This window comes from Stomoxys calcitrans, chromosome 2, assembly GCF_963082655.1.
Source record: "Stomoxys calcitrans chromosome 2, idStoCalc2.1, whole genome shotgun sequence".
NCBI classification, from domain to species: Eukaryota; Metazoa; Arthropoda; class Insecta; order Diptera; family Muscidae; genus Stomoxys; species Stomoxys calcitrans.
The window spans coordinates 224790930-224805400 of record NC_081553.1 but is presented as its reverse complement, the minus strand read 5'-3'; the positions used below and the strand labels follow the sequence as shown (position 1 = coordinate 224805400).

The 14471-nt window shown below is 39.1% G+C and overlaps 1 protein-coding gene across 1 annotated transcript in view; it reads left to right on the top strand.

Annotated features, from left to right (window-relative positions):
• Positions 1-417: 417 nt before the first annotated feature.
• The window catches only part of LOC106081887 (atrial natriuretic peptide receptor 1), a 256721-nt gene continuing 242667 nt past the window's right edge, over positions 418-14471 (top strand). Inside the window, exons 1-3 of the mRNA XM_059361874.1 lie at positions 418-1796; positions 5399-5582; positions 5650-5852. Of these exons, the coding sequence (XP_059217857.1) occupies positions 575-1796; positions 5399-5582; positions 5650-5852 (1609 nt within the window). The 5' untranslated portion in view covers positions 418-574. The remainder of the gene's footprint in view (positions 1797-5398; positions 5583-5649; positions 5853-14471) is intronic.

Genomic DNA, 14471 nt, shown 5'->3' with positions numbered 1-14471 from the left:
ACGCTGAACGCCTGGGTTCGAGTCCTGGCCAGACCATCAGAAAACAATTTTCAACGGTGGTTTTCTCCTCCTAATGCTGGCAACATTTGTGTGGTACTATGCCATGTAAAACTTCTCTCCAAAAAGTAATTAAATTTTATCTAATTTTTATACCACCTGAATTGAATTGGGGATAAAGACAAGTGTTTGTGGGATTTATGCTGGATAAGGATTATCTTGGCGTATAATCTCTTTTCATCCTGCTACCTGAATCAAAATTTTGGCAAAACGGTCAAATGGCTGTTAAGCTACTAATTCAATAAGAACTCTTTTACTATAGTTACGTCTTCAAAAATTCATCGTAGCAACTATTAACCTATTTGCCCTCTTTGTTTCTTTTCAGAAATTTGGAGCAATATGAATGGCAAGTGATATAAACGCTCCAAACATGCTATTTTAATTGAAAGTGCAAAAGATTTTCCTTGAAGCCTTAACACTTGCAAAGGATTCTCAAAAACTATTGCCCAGTAATGTGCCCATTCAAATGGTAGCCACCATAAATAAGTAAAATAAAAACACAATTTCAACGTTTATTATGCAATTGGCGAGGGAAATAATACCTCAACATGCCAATTACAAAATGTTGCCCAATGTTAGAAGGGGGGAGCAGAAAAGGATGCAAAAAGAAAAATTCACAATGGCCGATAAAAATGCGGGCATTGGAGTTCAGTGTAAGCCAACAATGGTATTGGAAACAGAAATTGCCAAGAAATGGGTCAATGGCCAAGACAGAGAAAAGGCAACGGAAACAGTTTGTGATAATAATGCGCTTGCAAGAGATTCTCTGGTGAAAGATGAAAACAACCAGCCCTCCTCTCCCTCAACGCCTTATCAGTATTATGCAAATGAAAGGCTTGGTGTCCTCACTTACATAGATGTCCATGACAATAAAGGCATCAACATCATTACTAAGCCCAAGGATCCTCTAACACAGACTGAGATTAACGGAAAACCAAAGATATTTCCTTGCCATTGTAAGGATTGTAAATATGTTGACATTTGTAAGGCAAAACAAAGACTAGAAATTCATAGAAGTAATAAGGCAGCAGCAAAAGTACAACCCCATCATCATAAGCAGCAGCCCAAACAGCTGCATAACAAATTTCCCAACAGTATTATTAGCATACATCCTCCTGGCTGGGCAACTGCCGGCAAGTATAGCCACCTTATGCCACCTAGACAATGCCAAAGCCCATCTTGTGCGCATTTGTCAAAACATTTCCCCAAACTCTACGATCTCATTAACCTAATTTGCATGCTGTTGTTGACAATGTGGCTGTGCCACTACACGCTGCAATTACCAATGCCAGTGGCAGCCGGTTGTCGTGATGAACCCAGTCGCTCCTGTGAAGCCATCTGTCGTCCCAAGTGGCTGCAAGCAGACAATGCGAAACACTTTGAGGATGCGTTGCATCTCCCGACACATCCTTCGCCCGCCCATACACCACCAGCATTGAGGCATCGACTGGATGCTGCCTATGCCAATTCATTTCAGGATTACGATTGCAGGATACGTGCCCTGGTACTTTTGCCCGATAACGATACCTACCTGACTTCATTGCGACGTGTGGTGCCCATTTTGAAGGTAGCCGAGCAATATATACATCAAAGTGGTTTATTGCCCTCATTTGTGAGTTTCAATTGGATGCCTCATGACGACAAATGTGATGCAGCCTTTGCCATGGTCAATGTCATGGATGGCATTGTCAAGAATTGTGCCCATGCGATATTTGGACCAACCTGTGACTATGGCTTGGGTAAGTGTGTGTGTGCGTGTGAGGGGAACGAATTTTGTGCTTACAAAAAATTTGCTTCAAATTTTATCATAGGGTAAAATTTTCTTAAAATTTCGTTTTCAAAAAAATAAGTAAGAGTGTGCCAAGTTCGGCCGGGCCGAATGTTATATACCATCCACCATGCATAGCATTTGTCGAGTTCTTTGCACGGTGTCTCTTTTTAGGCAAACAAAGAATAATGAATAAGAAATGTTATGCTATTGGAGCTATATGAAGTTATACTCCGATTCGGACCAAAAATGAATTGAACGTCGAACATTGTAGAAGTCATTGTGAAGTATTTCAGTCCATTCGGATAAGAATTGCGCTTTGTAGGGGCTCAAGAAGCAAAATTGAGAGATCGGTTTATATGGGAGCTGTTTCAAGCTATATATCGATTCAGACCATATTGGACCCATATGTTGAAGGTCATGGAAGAATCAGTTGTTTAAAATTTCTGCCAAATCAGAAGAGAATTGCGCCCCCTAGAGGCTCACGAAGTCAAGCTCCCAGATCGGTTTATATGGCAGCTATATCAGTTTATGAACCGATTTGAACCATACTTAGCACAGTTGTTGAAAGTCATAACAAGAAACGTCATGCTAAATTTTAGTCAAATCGGATAATAATTGCGCCCTCTAGAGGCTCACGAAGTCAAGATCCCAGATCGGTTTATATGGCAGCTATGCCAGGATATGGACCGATTGGAACCGTAATTAGCACATCAGTTGGAAGATATAACAAAACACCTCATTCAAAATTTCAGCCAAATCAGATAATAATTGTGCCCTCTAGTGGCTCAAGAAGTCAAGACCCCAGATCGGCTTATATGACAGCTACATCAGGTTATGGACCGATTTAAACTCTTCTTAGCACACTTGTTGAAAGTCATAACAGAACACCTCATGCAAAATTTCAGCCAAATCGGATAATAATTGCGCCCTCTAGTGGCAGAAAAAGTCAAGACCCCTGATAGGTTTATATGACGGCTATATCAGGTTATAGACCAATTTGAACCATGCTCAGCTCAGTTGTTGAAAGTCATAACAAAACACCTCATGCTAAATTTCAGCCAAATCAGATAAGAATTTTGCCCTCTCACGGCTCAAGAAGTCAAGACCCCAGGTCGGTTTATATGGCAGCTACATCTGGTTATGGACCGATTTCGACTATTCTTAGCACAGATGTTGAAAGTCATAATAAAGGCCTCATGCTAAATTTCAGCCAAATCGGATAAAAATTTTGCCCTCTAACGGCTCAAGAAGTCAAGACCCCTGATCGGTTGATATGGCAGCTATATCAAAGCGTGGACCGATATAGCCCATTTACAATCCCAACCGACCTGCACTAATAGGAAGTATTTGTGCAAAATTTCAAGTGGCTAGGTTTACTCCTTCGAAAGTTAGAGTGCTTTCGACAGGCAAACGGACCATTTGCAACACATCGAAATATTCCTTTCCGACCCTATAAAGTATATATATTCTTGATCAGCGAAAAAATCTAACACAATCTAGCCATGTCCATCGGCTGTCCGTCCGTCCGTCCGTCTGTCTGTTGAAATCACGCTAATATCTTTAAAAATAGATATATTGAGCTGAAACTTTGCACAGAATCTTTTTTTTTCATAACCAGGTTAAGTGCGAAGATGGTCTATATCGGACTATATCTTGATATAGCCCCCATATAGACCGATGCGCCGATTTAGGTCTTATGCCCATAAAGGCCACTTTTATTATCCGGTTTTCTTGGAATTTGGGTCAGTTAGTTGTGTTAGGTCACTCGACATCGTTCTGCAATTTGACCCAGATCTGTTCAGATTTGGATTTAGGGGCTATAAAACGCGCATTCATAGTCCGATATCGCCGAAATTTGGTACAGTGAGTTGTGTTAGGCCCTTCGATATCCTTTTTGAAGTTGGCTCAGATCGGATATGGCTGCCATATAGACCGATCTCTCGATTTAAGGTTTTGGGCCCATAAAAGGCGCATTTATTGTCCCATGTCGCCGAAATATGGGACAGTGAGTTGTGTTGGACCCTTCAATTTGACCCAGATCGGTCCAGATTTGGATATAGCTGTCATATAGACCGATCTCTCGATTTAAGGTTTTGGGCCCATAAAATGCGCATTTATTGTCCGATGACGCCGAAATTTGGGACAGTAAGTTGTGTTATGCCCCTCAACATTTTTCTGTAATATGGCTCAGATTGGTTCAGATTTCGATATAGCTGTCATATAGACCGATCCGTCGATTTTGGGTCTTAGGTCCATAAAAGCCACTTTTATTATCTGATTTTGCTGAAATTTGAGACAGTAAGTTGTGTTAGGCCCTTCGACATCCTTCTTCAATTTGGCCCGGATCGGTTCAGATTTGGATATAGCTGCCATATAGACCGATTCCTCGATTTAAGTTTTGAACCCATAAAAGGCGCATTTATTGTCCGATGTCGCCGAAAATTGGGACATCGAGTTATGTTAAGCCCCTCGACATACTTCTGCAATTTGGCTCAGATAGGTCCAGATTTGGATATAGCTGCTATATAGACCGATCTCTCGATTTAAGCTTTTATACTCATAAAAGGCACATTTATTGTCCGATTTCGTCGAAATTTGGGACAGCGAGTTGAGTAAGGTTCTTTAACATCCTTCTTCAATTTGGCCCAGATCGGTCCAGATTTGGATATAGCTGCCATATAGACCGATCTCTCGATTTGAGGTTTTGGGCCCATAAAAGGCGCATTAATTGTCCGATGTCGCTGAAATTTGAACAGTGAGTTAAGTTAAGCCCTTCAATATATTTCTGCAACTTGGCCCAAATCGGTCCAGATTTGGATATAGCAGCCATATAGATCGATATCTCGATTTAAAGTCTTGGCCCCATAAAAGTCGCATTTATAATCCGATTTCACTGAAATTCGACACAGTGACTTATGTTAGGCTTTTCGACATTCGCGTCGTATATGGTTCAGATCGGTTTAGTTTTAGATAAAGCTACTAAAAAGATCAATATTTTGTTATATATAATTGAACAATGATTTGTACCTAATAGTATTTGGTCCAAATAGGATCATATTTCCATACAGCTGCTATGGCCCATAAGGTATGCAGTTTTCACCGGATTTTGAGGAAAGGTGGTTTACATATATACCCGAGTTGGTGGGTATCCAACGGCTTTTTTCTTGCTTAATTTAGTGTTTTATAGAAAATTTTGTTGTAATTTTACCTTCCGAAATTTTTTTATTTTATCTCTAAAGAAAATTTCCCTAATATTTTATCTTTGGAGAAAATTTCACAAAATTTAAAAATAAAATAAAATTTAATTATAGATTTGTTTTCAGATAAAATTTGATTAACTATTACAAGAAAAAGTTATGAAATTTCTTTTAATTAAAGCCTTTTAGTCTATAAAATTGTTTGAAAAAAAAAAAAAAATAAAAAAAATGCAACTACTACCACAAGTCCAGGAAAACCCAGAAATCTTGAATACCCCCTTTATATTCGATTTTTTTCCCGTGAATTTCACATTGATGGAAATACCACAACTTGTTAATATTTATTGTGTTTTTGTTTTTTGTGTGTTTTCAGCTGGCGTTGGCCGCATCACCAAATACTTCAATGGCAATGGCACTCCACTGATAACTGTGGGTGGCGCTACCTTTGACTTTGAAAGTAAGAAGACCAGCTGCGCCGATGAATTCTATATGCTCTTGAGGACAGGTGTTTTGAGCTTTAGGGCCATATCAGATCTCACCATAAGTGTAATGAAAAGGTAGTTGCTTTTATTTTTTTGCAATACTATATATGAAAAATTTTATAAAATGTCTTTTGATTTGCAGCTACAAATGGTCTCGCTCGATTTTCTTCTATGATCGTGACGGCCAAAGATGTGTTGCTGGTCAACACACCTGCTTTCTCATGATGAAAACGCTGGGCGAACAAATGCGCAAGGAGAACATGATATTCTCTCAACATTGGATATCCAGAGATCATAAACGTCGTCATGCAGAAATGATACGAGAAATAGGCAACAAGCATTCAGGTGAGTGGCAGCAAACAATCCATAAAATGTTTAAAATTTTCAAAGTAACAGAAGTTTACATAACATGATGTGCTAATTGAGAAGCACCAATGTTACTTCAACATTGTACTAAAAGTTCCAAATAGAAGCTTTAAAGCTTTTGAAACAAGACAAAAGACAGAACGATTAAATCGATAAGAAATGAAAGACCTGCAAAAGTTTTAGCTAAAACTTGAATGGGCTGGAATTTTAAACTGTTATATTCATGAACAGGGTTGCTGCCATACTAAATTGGGATATTTCTTCTTTTGTGGTTAATGGGGAAAGAATAACAAAATTAGAAATTATTTGAAAACATGTATAAACATAGTATGGTTCAAATCGGTCCATAACCTGCTATAGCTGCCATATAAACCGATCTTGGGTCTTGACTTCTAGAGCCTCTAGAGTGCGCAATTCTTATCCGATTGGAATGAAATTTTGCACGACGTGTTTTGTCATGATATCCAACAACTGTGCCAAGAATGGTTCAAATCGGTTCATAACCTGATATAGCTGTCATATAAACCGATCTGTGATCTTGACTTTTTGAGCCTGTAGAGGTCGCAATTATATCCGATTGGAATGAAATTTCGCACGACGTGTTTTGTTTTGATATCCAACAACTGTGCCAAGTATGGTTCAAATTGGTTCATAACCTGATATAGCTGTCATATAAACCGATCTGGGATCTTGACTTCTTGAGCCTGTAGAGGTCGCAATTATTATCCGATTTGCCTGAAATTTGTACGACGGATTCTCTCATGACCATCAATATACGTGTTTATTATGGTCTGAATCGGTCTATACCCCGATACAGCTCCCATATAAATCGATCTCTCTATTTTACTTCTTTAACCCCCAAAGGGCGCAATTCTTATTCGAATTGGCTGACATTTTACACAGGTCTCCAATATATAATTTAATTGTGGTCCAAACCGGACCATATCTTGATATCGTTCTAATAGCAGAGCAAATCTTTTCTTATATCCTGTTTGGCCTAAGAAGAGATGCCGGGAAAAGAACTCGACAAATGCGATTCATGGTGGAGGGTATATAAGATTCGGCCCGGCCGAACTTACCACGCTTTTCCTTGTTTCACATCACTCCTCGAAGTTGGTTCAAGTCTGGTATTGTGTGTTAGTTTGCAAATTTTGCCCATTAACATTCCACTAAGGAACAGGGGGGCAAACTTCTCACATATCAATGAGTGCAGTCCGATGCAAGTTTAAACTCATTAATAAGGGGCCTCCTATTTATAGCCGAGTCCGAACGGCGTGTCGCAGTGCGACACCTCTTTGGAGAGAAGTTTCACATGGCATAGTACCTCATAAATGTTGCCAGCATTAGGAGGGGAAAACCACCGCTGAACATTTTTTTGTCTGATATTCCCGCCAGGATTCGAAACCAGGCGTTCAGCGTCATAGGCGGACATGCTAACCTCCTCGCTACGGTGGCCCACTTAAATACCGGTGTCTTTTAGTCCCGAAAGTCGTGCAATGATATAGGAAATGCTCCAACGTCTCTTGATTTTCCCCACATGCCCTACACCTGCTATCACTTGCCTCACCGATTTTGCATAAGTGAGCTCGTAGTCCTATACTGAACAAAACTATACTGACCTCCTTCTTACTTCTTTTCAGTTATAGCCTCGTCCTCTCACGATCCGGATTATCCCATACTAAAAGCTATACCGACCTCCTTCTTACTTCTTTTCAGTTATAGCCTCGTCCTTTCTTACGATCCGGTTCACCCCATAGGATTTTCGCCGTTCTACCGACGGTTTCGCTGTTCCACAGTGATCGTCGTTCGACGTGCATGCCCTTTATTCGGACTGCGTCGACCCGAAAGACTTCGGGTTAACCAAGTTCATTGATGGCAGCCCTCTGGCCTTCACTGCCATATCGTCTGCCCTTTCATTTCCCCTTACTCCGTTACTACTCATTTTCGCTTTTACTACTCATTTTCGCATTTGCAGTAAGTTTCGTAGACCCTTCAACATCTGAGTATGGACCAGATCTGACCATTTTTAAATGTTGCTCCATTATAGCCTTGTGTTACAATAAATGGCATTGACGCACCAAAGTCACATTCCGTACCCAGAAATCACAAAATTTGGAAGAGTTCCCTTAACACTCGTACCAGTTACAGTCAATTTAAAAACATTGCACTTTTTACGGAAATTTAAAGCAGTGAGACCCTTTGTAACAGTATTTGGCCCCTTTAGATCGTCGGTTTTATCCTGCGCTCTTAACGAATACACAGAAACGACAAAATGTAAAAAAATTTCGAGTTATCCCCAGCGATTTGTTCACCAATTTGAGGCCAACTTACCACAAGTATAAAAACCTATAAATTTTTGTAGGACCTACCAAAAACGGCAACACTGCATGAGATATGACAGCTATTCTAAAACTGCACAGATTTTTCCAACATCAACTACGCTCGTCCAAAGTGCAAAATTTTACGACAATCGGGGAAGAAAATCGATTTGTACCTTGAAAACATGAACCGAAGGACACATAGGCAGATGGATAGTCGGGCCTACAGATATGCTGATGGATAGACGGGCAAACGGATAGACCGACAGGCATTCAGACAAAGTCAAAGACGTACTGACAGAGTCACAAACGCACAGAGAGTAAGACAGCAAGATAGGCAGGCAGATAAACAAAATTACAGACAGAGAGAGAGAGACGGACATATAGACAAACAGATGGACAGGCGATCACGGTTGGTGTGGTGTAACTACTGTGGCTTTCATTTTTCCATTGCATAACATTTTTGATCATTAAGCTAATTTCGAAAGAGAAATTTTCACTTTAACCGATTTGGACCATTTACAATTCCAACCGAGCTACACTAATATAAAGTATTTGTGCAAAATTTCACACACCTATCCTTACTCCTTTCACAATTAGCGTGCTTTCAACAACAAAACAGATGGATGGACATGGCTCCATCGATTTAGGCCTCTGAAATCGACACGAAAAGTTTCAAAATCAAAGCTAAGGACCGTCAATAGACCAACGAGACCTTTGCTAATTTGCCCATGAACATTTCGCTAAGGAATAGAGGCAAATGAGACCTTTAGGGGGCAAATTTTACAAATCAACTTTTTAACACCACAGTTTAAGCATTTCGCAAATATCAGAGATACGATCTACCTATCCCACTATGAATTGCTGGTCACAAAAATAAGAGGTGTTAAGTTCGGCCGGGCCGAACTTTGGATACCCACCACCTCGGATATATATGTAAACCACCTTTCGTCAAAATCCGGTGCAAAACTCATACCTTATGCCCCATAGCAGCTATATCAATATATGTTCCGATTTGGACCAAATAGTAATAATAGTCAGTGTTCAATTGTATATAACAAAATATTGGTCTTTTTAATAGCTATATCTTAAAATAAACCGATCTGAACTATATACGACACGGATGTCGAAAAGCGTAACATAAGTCCATGTGTCAAATTTCAGTGCAATCGGATTAAAAAAGCGCCTTTTATGGGGCCAAGACTTCAAATCGAGAGATCGGTCTATATGGCAACTATATGCAAATCTTGATCGATCTAGACCAAATTGCAGAAATATGTGGGGGGGTTTTCTAGCTCCTTGTCCCAAATTTCGGCATCATCGGACAACAAATGCGCTTTTTATGGCCCCAAAACCTAAAACCGAGAGATCGGTCTATATGGCAGTTATATCTAAATCTGGACCGATCTGAGCCAAATTGACGGAAGAAGTTGAAGGGCCTAACACAACTCACTGCCCCAAATTTCCGTAAAATCGGATAATAAATGTGGCTTTAATGGGCCTAAGACCCTAAATCGGAGGATCGGTCTATATGGCACCTATATCCAAATCTGAACCGATCTGAGCCAAATTGACGGAGGATGTTGAAGGGCCTAACAAAACTCACTGTCCCAAATTTCCGCAAAATTGGATAATAAATGTGGCTTTTATGGGCCTAAGACCCTAAATCGGAGGATCGGTCTATGTGGCAGCTATATCCAAATCTGAACCGATCTGAGCCATATTGACAATGGACGTCGAAGGGCCTAAGGCAACGAACTGTACCAAATTTCAGCAAAATCGGATAATAAATGTGGCTTTTATGGGCCTAAGACCCTAAATCGGAGGATCGGTCTATATGGCACCTATATCCAAATCTGAACCGATCTGGGCCAAATCGACGAAGGACGTTGAAAGGACTAAGATAACTCACTGTCCCAAAATTTCAGCGAAATCGGATAATAAATGTGGCTTTTATGAGCCTATGACCCTAAATCGGAGGATCGGTCTTTATGGCACCTATATCCAAATCTGGACCGATCTGGGCCAAATCGACGGAGGATATCGAGGGGCCTAGGACAACTCACTGTCCTAAATTTCAGCAAAATCGGATAATAAATGTAAGCCACATTATTGGCCTAAGACCCTAAATCGGCGGATCGGTCTATATGGGGTCTATATCAAGATATAGTCCGATATAGCCCATCTTCGAACTTAACCTGTTTATGGACAAAAAAAGAATCTGTGCAAAGTTTCAGCTCAATATTTCTATTTTTGAAGACTGTAGCGTGATTTCAACAGACAGACGGACAGACGGACGGACATGTCTAGATCGTCTTAGATTTTTACGCTGATCAAGAATATATATACTTTATAGGGTCGGAAATGGATATTTCTATGTATTGCAAACGGAATGACAAAATAAATATACCCCCATCCGTGGGTGGTGGGTATAAAAATGGTTTTCGGGGGAAACTCTGGCATTGGGAAATGAATTGGAGGAAGCTATGGGCTTGCGAATTCCTCATATCCTAATATCGTGGCTTTATTTCACTTAACTCAAAACTTTAGAAAGTTTTATTCGAACACTTTCCAGAGGGAGATTGAGAGAGAAAGCTTTTCGTCATATAGAGGTGGAAAAAGTTTATACGCAAAAAAAGCTTACTGCAAGCTTTCACTTGTATTATTTCCACGGCGTCCAATTCCAGTTCGAAATCCATGTAAAAATCATAACAAATATCAGCTGTTCCAAAAGCCGGTAACCACATGTTGGTCTTCATTTACGATATCCTCATACAAAGCAGTTGTAATATTTTGCCTCTTCTACATGTCCTTTATATAGGCCATGCTTTAGCAGAAGCATGACTAGTCGTACGGTAGAATTGCGAATATAAACAACGGCAATTTGTAAACTCGCGATGCGCATATCATAACCTACAGTTACAAAGAGAAACAAAATCAAATTTAAAAGCAAGGATATTGCGTTATGGTCCTTAAATCAAATTAAACAATCGATGGTCAACTTTATGTTTATCAAAAAACCTTTTTTGAAGAAAAGTTGTAAAGGCTATGCTTAAAGTTTCTGCTTTTCTCTTTTGTAATTGAATTTAGGCTTTGCTTTTTACAGCTTGGCCACGGCTAGTGTTGGTCTTGGCGTTGGTGTGTGAAGTCACAGTTTTATTGAGTTTTAAACAAATTAAATTGAAAGTTGTGTTAAATTGTGAATGGAGCTGATTGCCAAACATAAACAAGATCTAATAAAATCATTTTATATTGTGTTTGACCGAAGATAGATGACAAAAAACTGGTGTGCTGTGCGTTTTTTTTATACAAAGTGAGTAAATTGAGTTGCTGAAACTTTTTCTAGAAATAAGTGGATAAACAAAAATGTCCATAAAGAAGAAGATTTAAGAATATGATTTTGCATATATAATAATTCAAAGATTTAAAAGTTTTCCAAAAAAAAAAAAAAAAAAAAAGAGAAAAATTGTGTAATGGAAAGTTTGGCCACACTTCAATCCCATTTTGGTGGGGATTATGATATTTTAAGCAAATTTAAAAGTTTTGCTAGACAAAAGCGAAGCCTAAATGCGGCTTAAAAGCAAACTTACTCGTATGATGAAAATAATATTTTGGCGTTTAATGTTGAATTTGTTTAAACAAATTGTTATTGTTTTACAGCAACGATAATTTATACAATAATGCAACAGTTCCAGTGCAATAGAGTAAAGAAAAATATTAAAAATTTTAAATTCCCTTAGGCTTAAATGCAGACATACGCCTTAAAAAAGAATCAAGTCACAAATGAGCCTTCAAACTCAATAACGAATAGGCATTCTCAAAATTTGGCGCTGAAAGCGAAATGAAAATTTGACCCCTACTGTTGACAAAGGGAAACTATGGCGTATGAGTAACTCAATAAACAATGACAACAATTATACGCACCGGTGTCTTATAGAGAGGACAGCAAAAATGATTTTTATACCCATCACTGAAGGATGGGGGTATATTTATTTTGTCATTCCGTTTGCAACACATTGAAATATCCTTTTCCGACCCTATAAAGTATATATATTCTTGATCAGCGTAAAAATTTAAGACGATCTAGACAGGTCCGTCCGTCTGTCTGTTGAAATCACGCTACAGTCTTTACAAATAGAGATATTGAGCTTAAAACTTTGCACAGATTCTTTTGTTGTCCATAAGCAGATTAAGTTCGAAGATGGGCTACATCGGACTAAATCTTGATATAGCCCCCATATAGACCGATCCGCCGATTTAGGCTATTAGGCCCATAAAAGCCTCATTTATTATCCGATTTTACTGAAATTTGCGACAGAGGGTTGTGTTAGGCCCATCAACATCCTTCGTCAATTTGGCCCTGATCGGTTCAGATTTGGATAAAGCTGCCATAGAGACCGATCCTCCGATTTAGGGTCTTAGGCCCATAAAAGCCAAATTTATTATCCGATATCGCCGAAATTTAGGACAGTGAGTTAAGTTAAACCCCTTGACATAGTTCTGCATAGATCGGTCCAGATTTGGATATAGCTGCCATATAGACCGATCTCTCGGTTTTAGGTTTTGGGACCAGAAAAAGCGCATTTATTGTACGACGTCGCCGCAATTTGGGATAGTGAGTTGTGTTAGACCCTTCGATATCCTTTGTCAACTTGGCCTAGATCGGTCCAGATTTGGATATAGCTGCCATATAGACCGATCCACCGAACTAGGGTCTGAGGCCTATAAAAGCCACATTTATTATCCGATTTTGATGAAATTTGGGACAGTGAGTTGTGTTAAGCCCTTCGATATCTTCCTTTAATTTGGTTCTGATCGGTCCAGATTTGGATATAGCTGCCATATGGACCGATCGGCCGATTTAGGGTCTTAGGCCCATAAAAGCCTCATTTACTATCGGATTTTACTGAAATTTGGGACAGTGAGTTGTGTTAGGCTCTTCGACATTTTTCTGCAACTTGGCCAAATCGGTCTAGATTTGGATATAGCTTCCCCAAAACCTAAAACCGATCTCTCGGTTTTAGGTTTTGGGGCAATAAAAGACGCATTTATTGTCCGATGTCGCTAAATTTTGGGACAGTGTGTTGTGTTGGGCTCTTCGACATATTGGCCAGGATCGGTCCAACAACAATTTTATTAACAAAAAAAGACTTGGTGGTGAGGGAGGGTCTGACGTCGGAAAATTTCGGGCATACCTCAAGGGCAGTTGACATGAAAACTGAACGTAAAATTTTGTTTTTACTGGGTACTACATTCCGGTTACGGGCAACAAATTGAGTTTATCATAAATCTAAAACCAATAAAGATATCCTTATCGTTTATCAGCGTCTTGTATATGAATATCACCTCAAAAAATAAGTATAACTGAAAAATTCCCAAAAGTCGTATACTGGGGAAAGATGTTTCCCAAATCGACAGTTTTAGTAAAATTACCGCATTTTTAGTAAAATGAATCCTTAGAGGCATAAATAATTGTACGCACATATTAAGGGCCCACTTGGGGTAACTGAAATATGTTGTCAAAATGGAAATTTAAGCTTTGCGTTTTGAGAAAAAATTTTTTCAGTTTTTTCGTTAAAGATTGCCAATATTGTACTCCACAAATAATCTTCCAAGTAAAAGCATGCTAAGTTCCGTCGGGCCGAATCTAAGGAACCCACCTCCATTCGTTCTGCTATCGGTTTATATGGGAGCAATATCAGATTAAAGATCGATTTTCACTGTACCTGACACAGTTGTTGGAAGTCATAACGGAAAACTAGCTGCAAAATTTTAGCCAAATTGGAAAAAAATTGTTGCTTCCAGGGGCTCAAGAAGACAAGTCAGGAAATCGGTTTATATGAGAGCTATATCCAAATCTGAACAGATATGGTCCATTTCCAATACCCAACGACCTACATCAATAGAAAGTATCTGTGCAACATTGCAAGCGGTTAGCTTTACGCGTTCTACCGCTATCGTGAGTTCGACAGACGGATGGACAGGCCTATATCGACTTAGCATGTCGACAAGATCCAGAATATATATACTTTATGGGGTCGCACATCAATATTTCTAGGTGTTACAAATGGAATCACTAGATTATTCGATGGTGGTTAGTATAAAAAAATTTAAAAAATTCCCTTTTTACAATAAAATTTTTTGTCAAAACATTAATTATAGCCATATAAAAAATATCATATTATATTTTTATACCCTACCCACTGTGGGGGTACAGGGCGCATTTTTTAGTGGATTTGTTTAGTGCATTTGTTTGTAACACCCAGAAGAAAGAGAGATA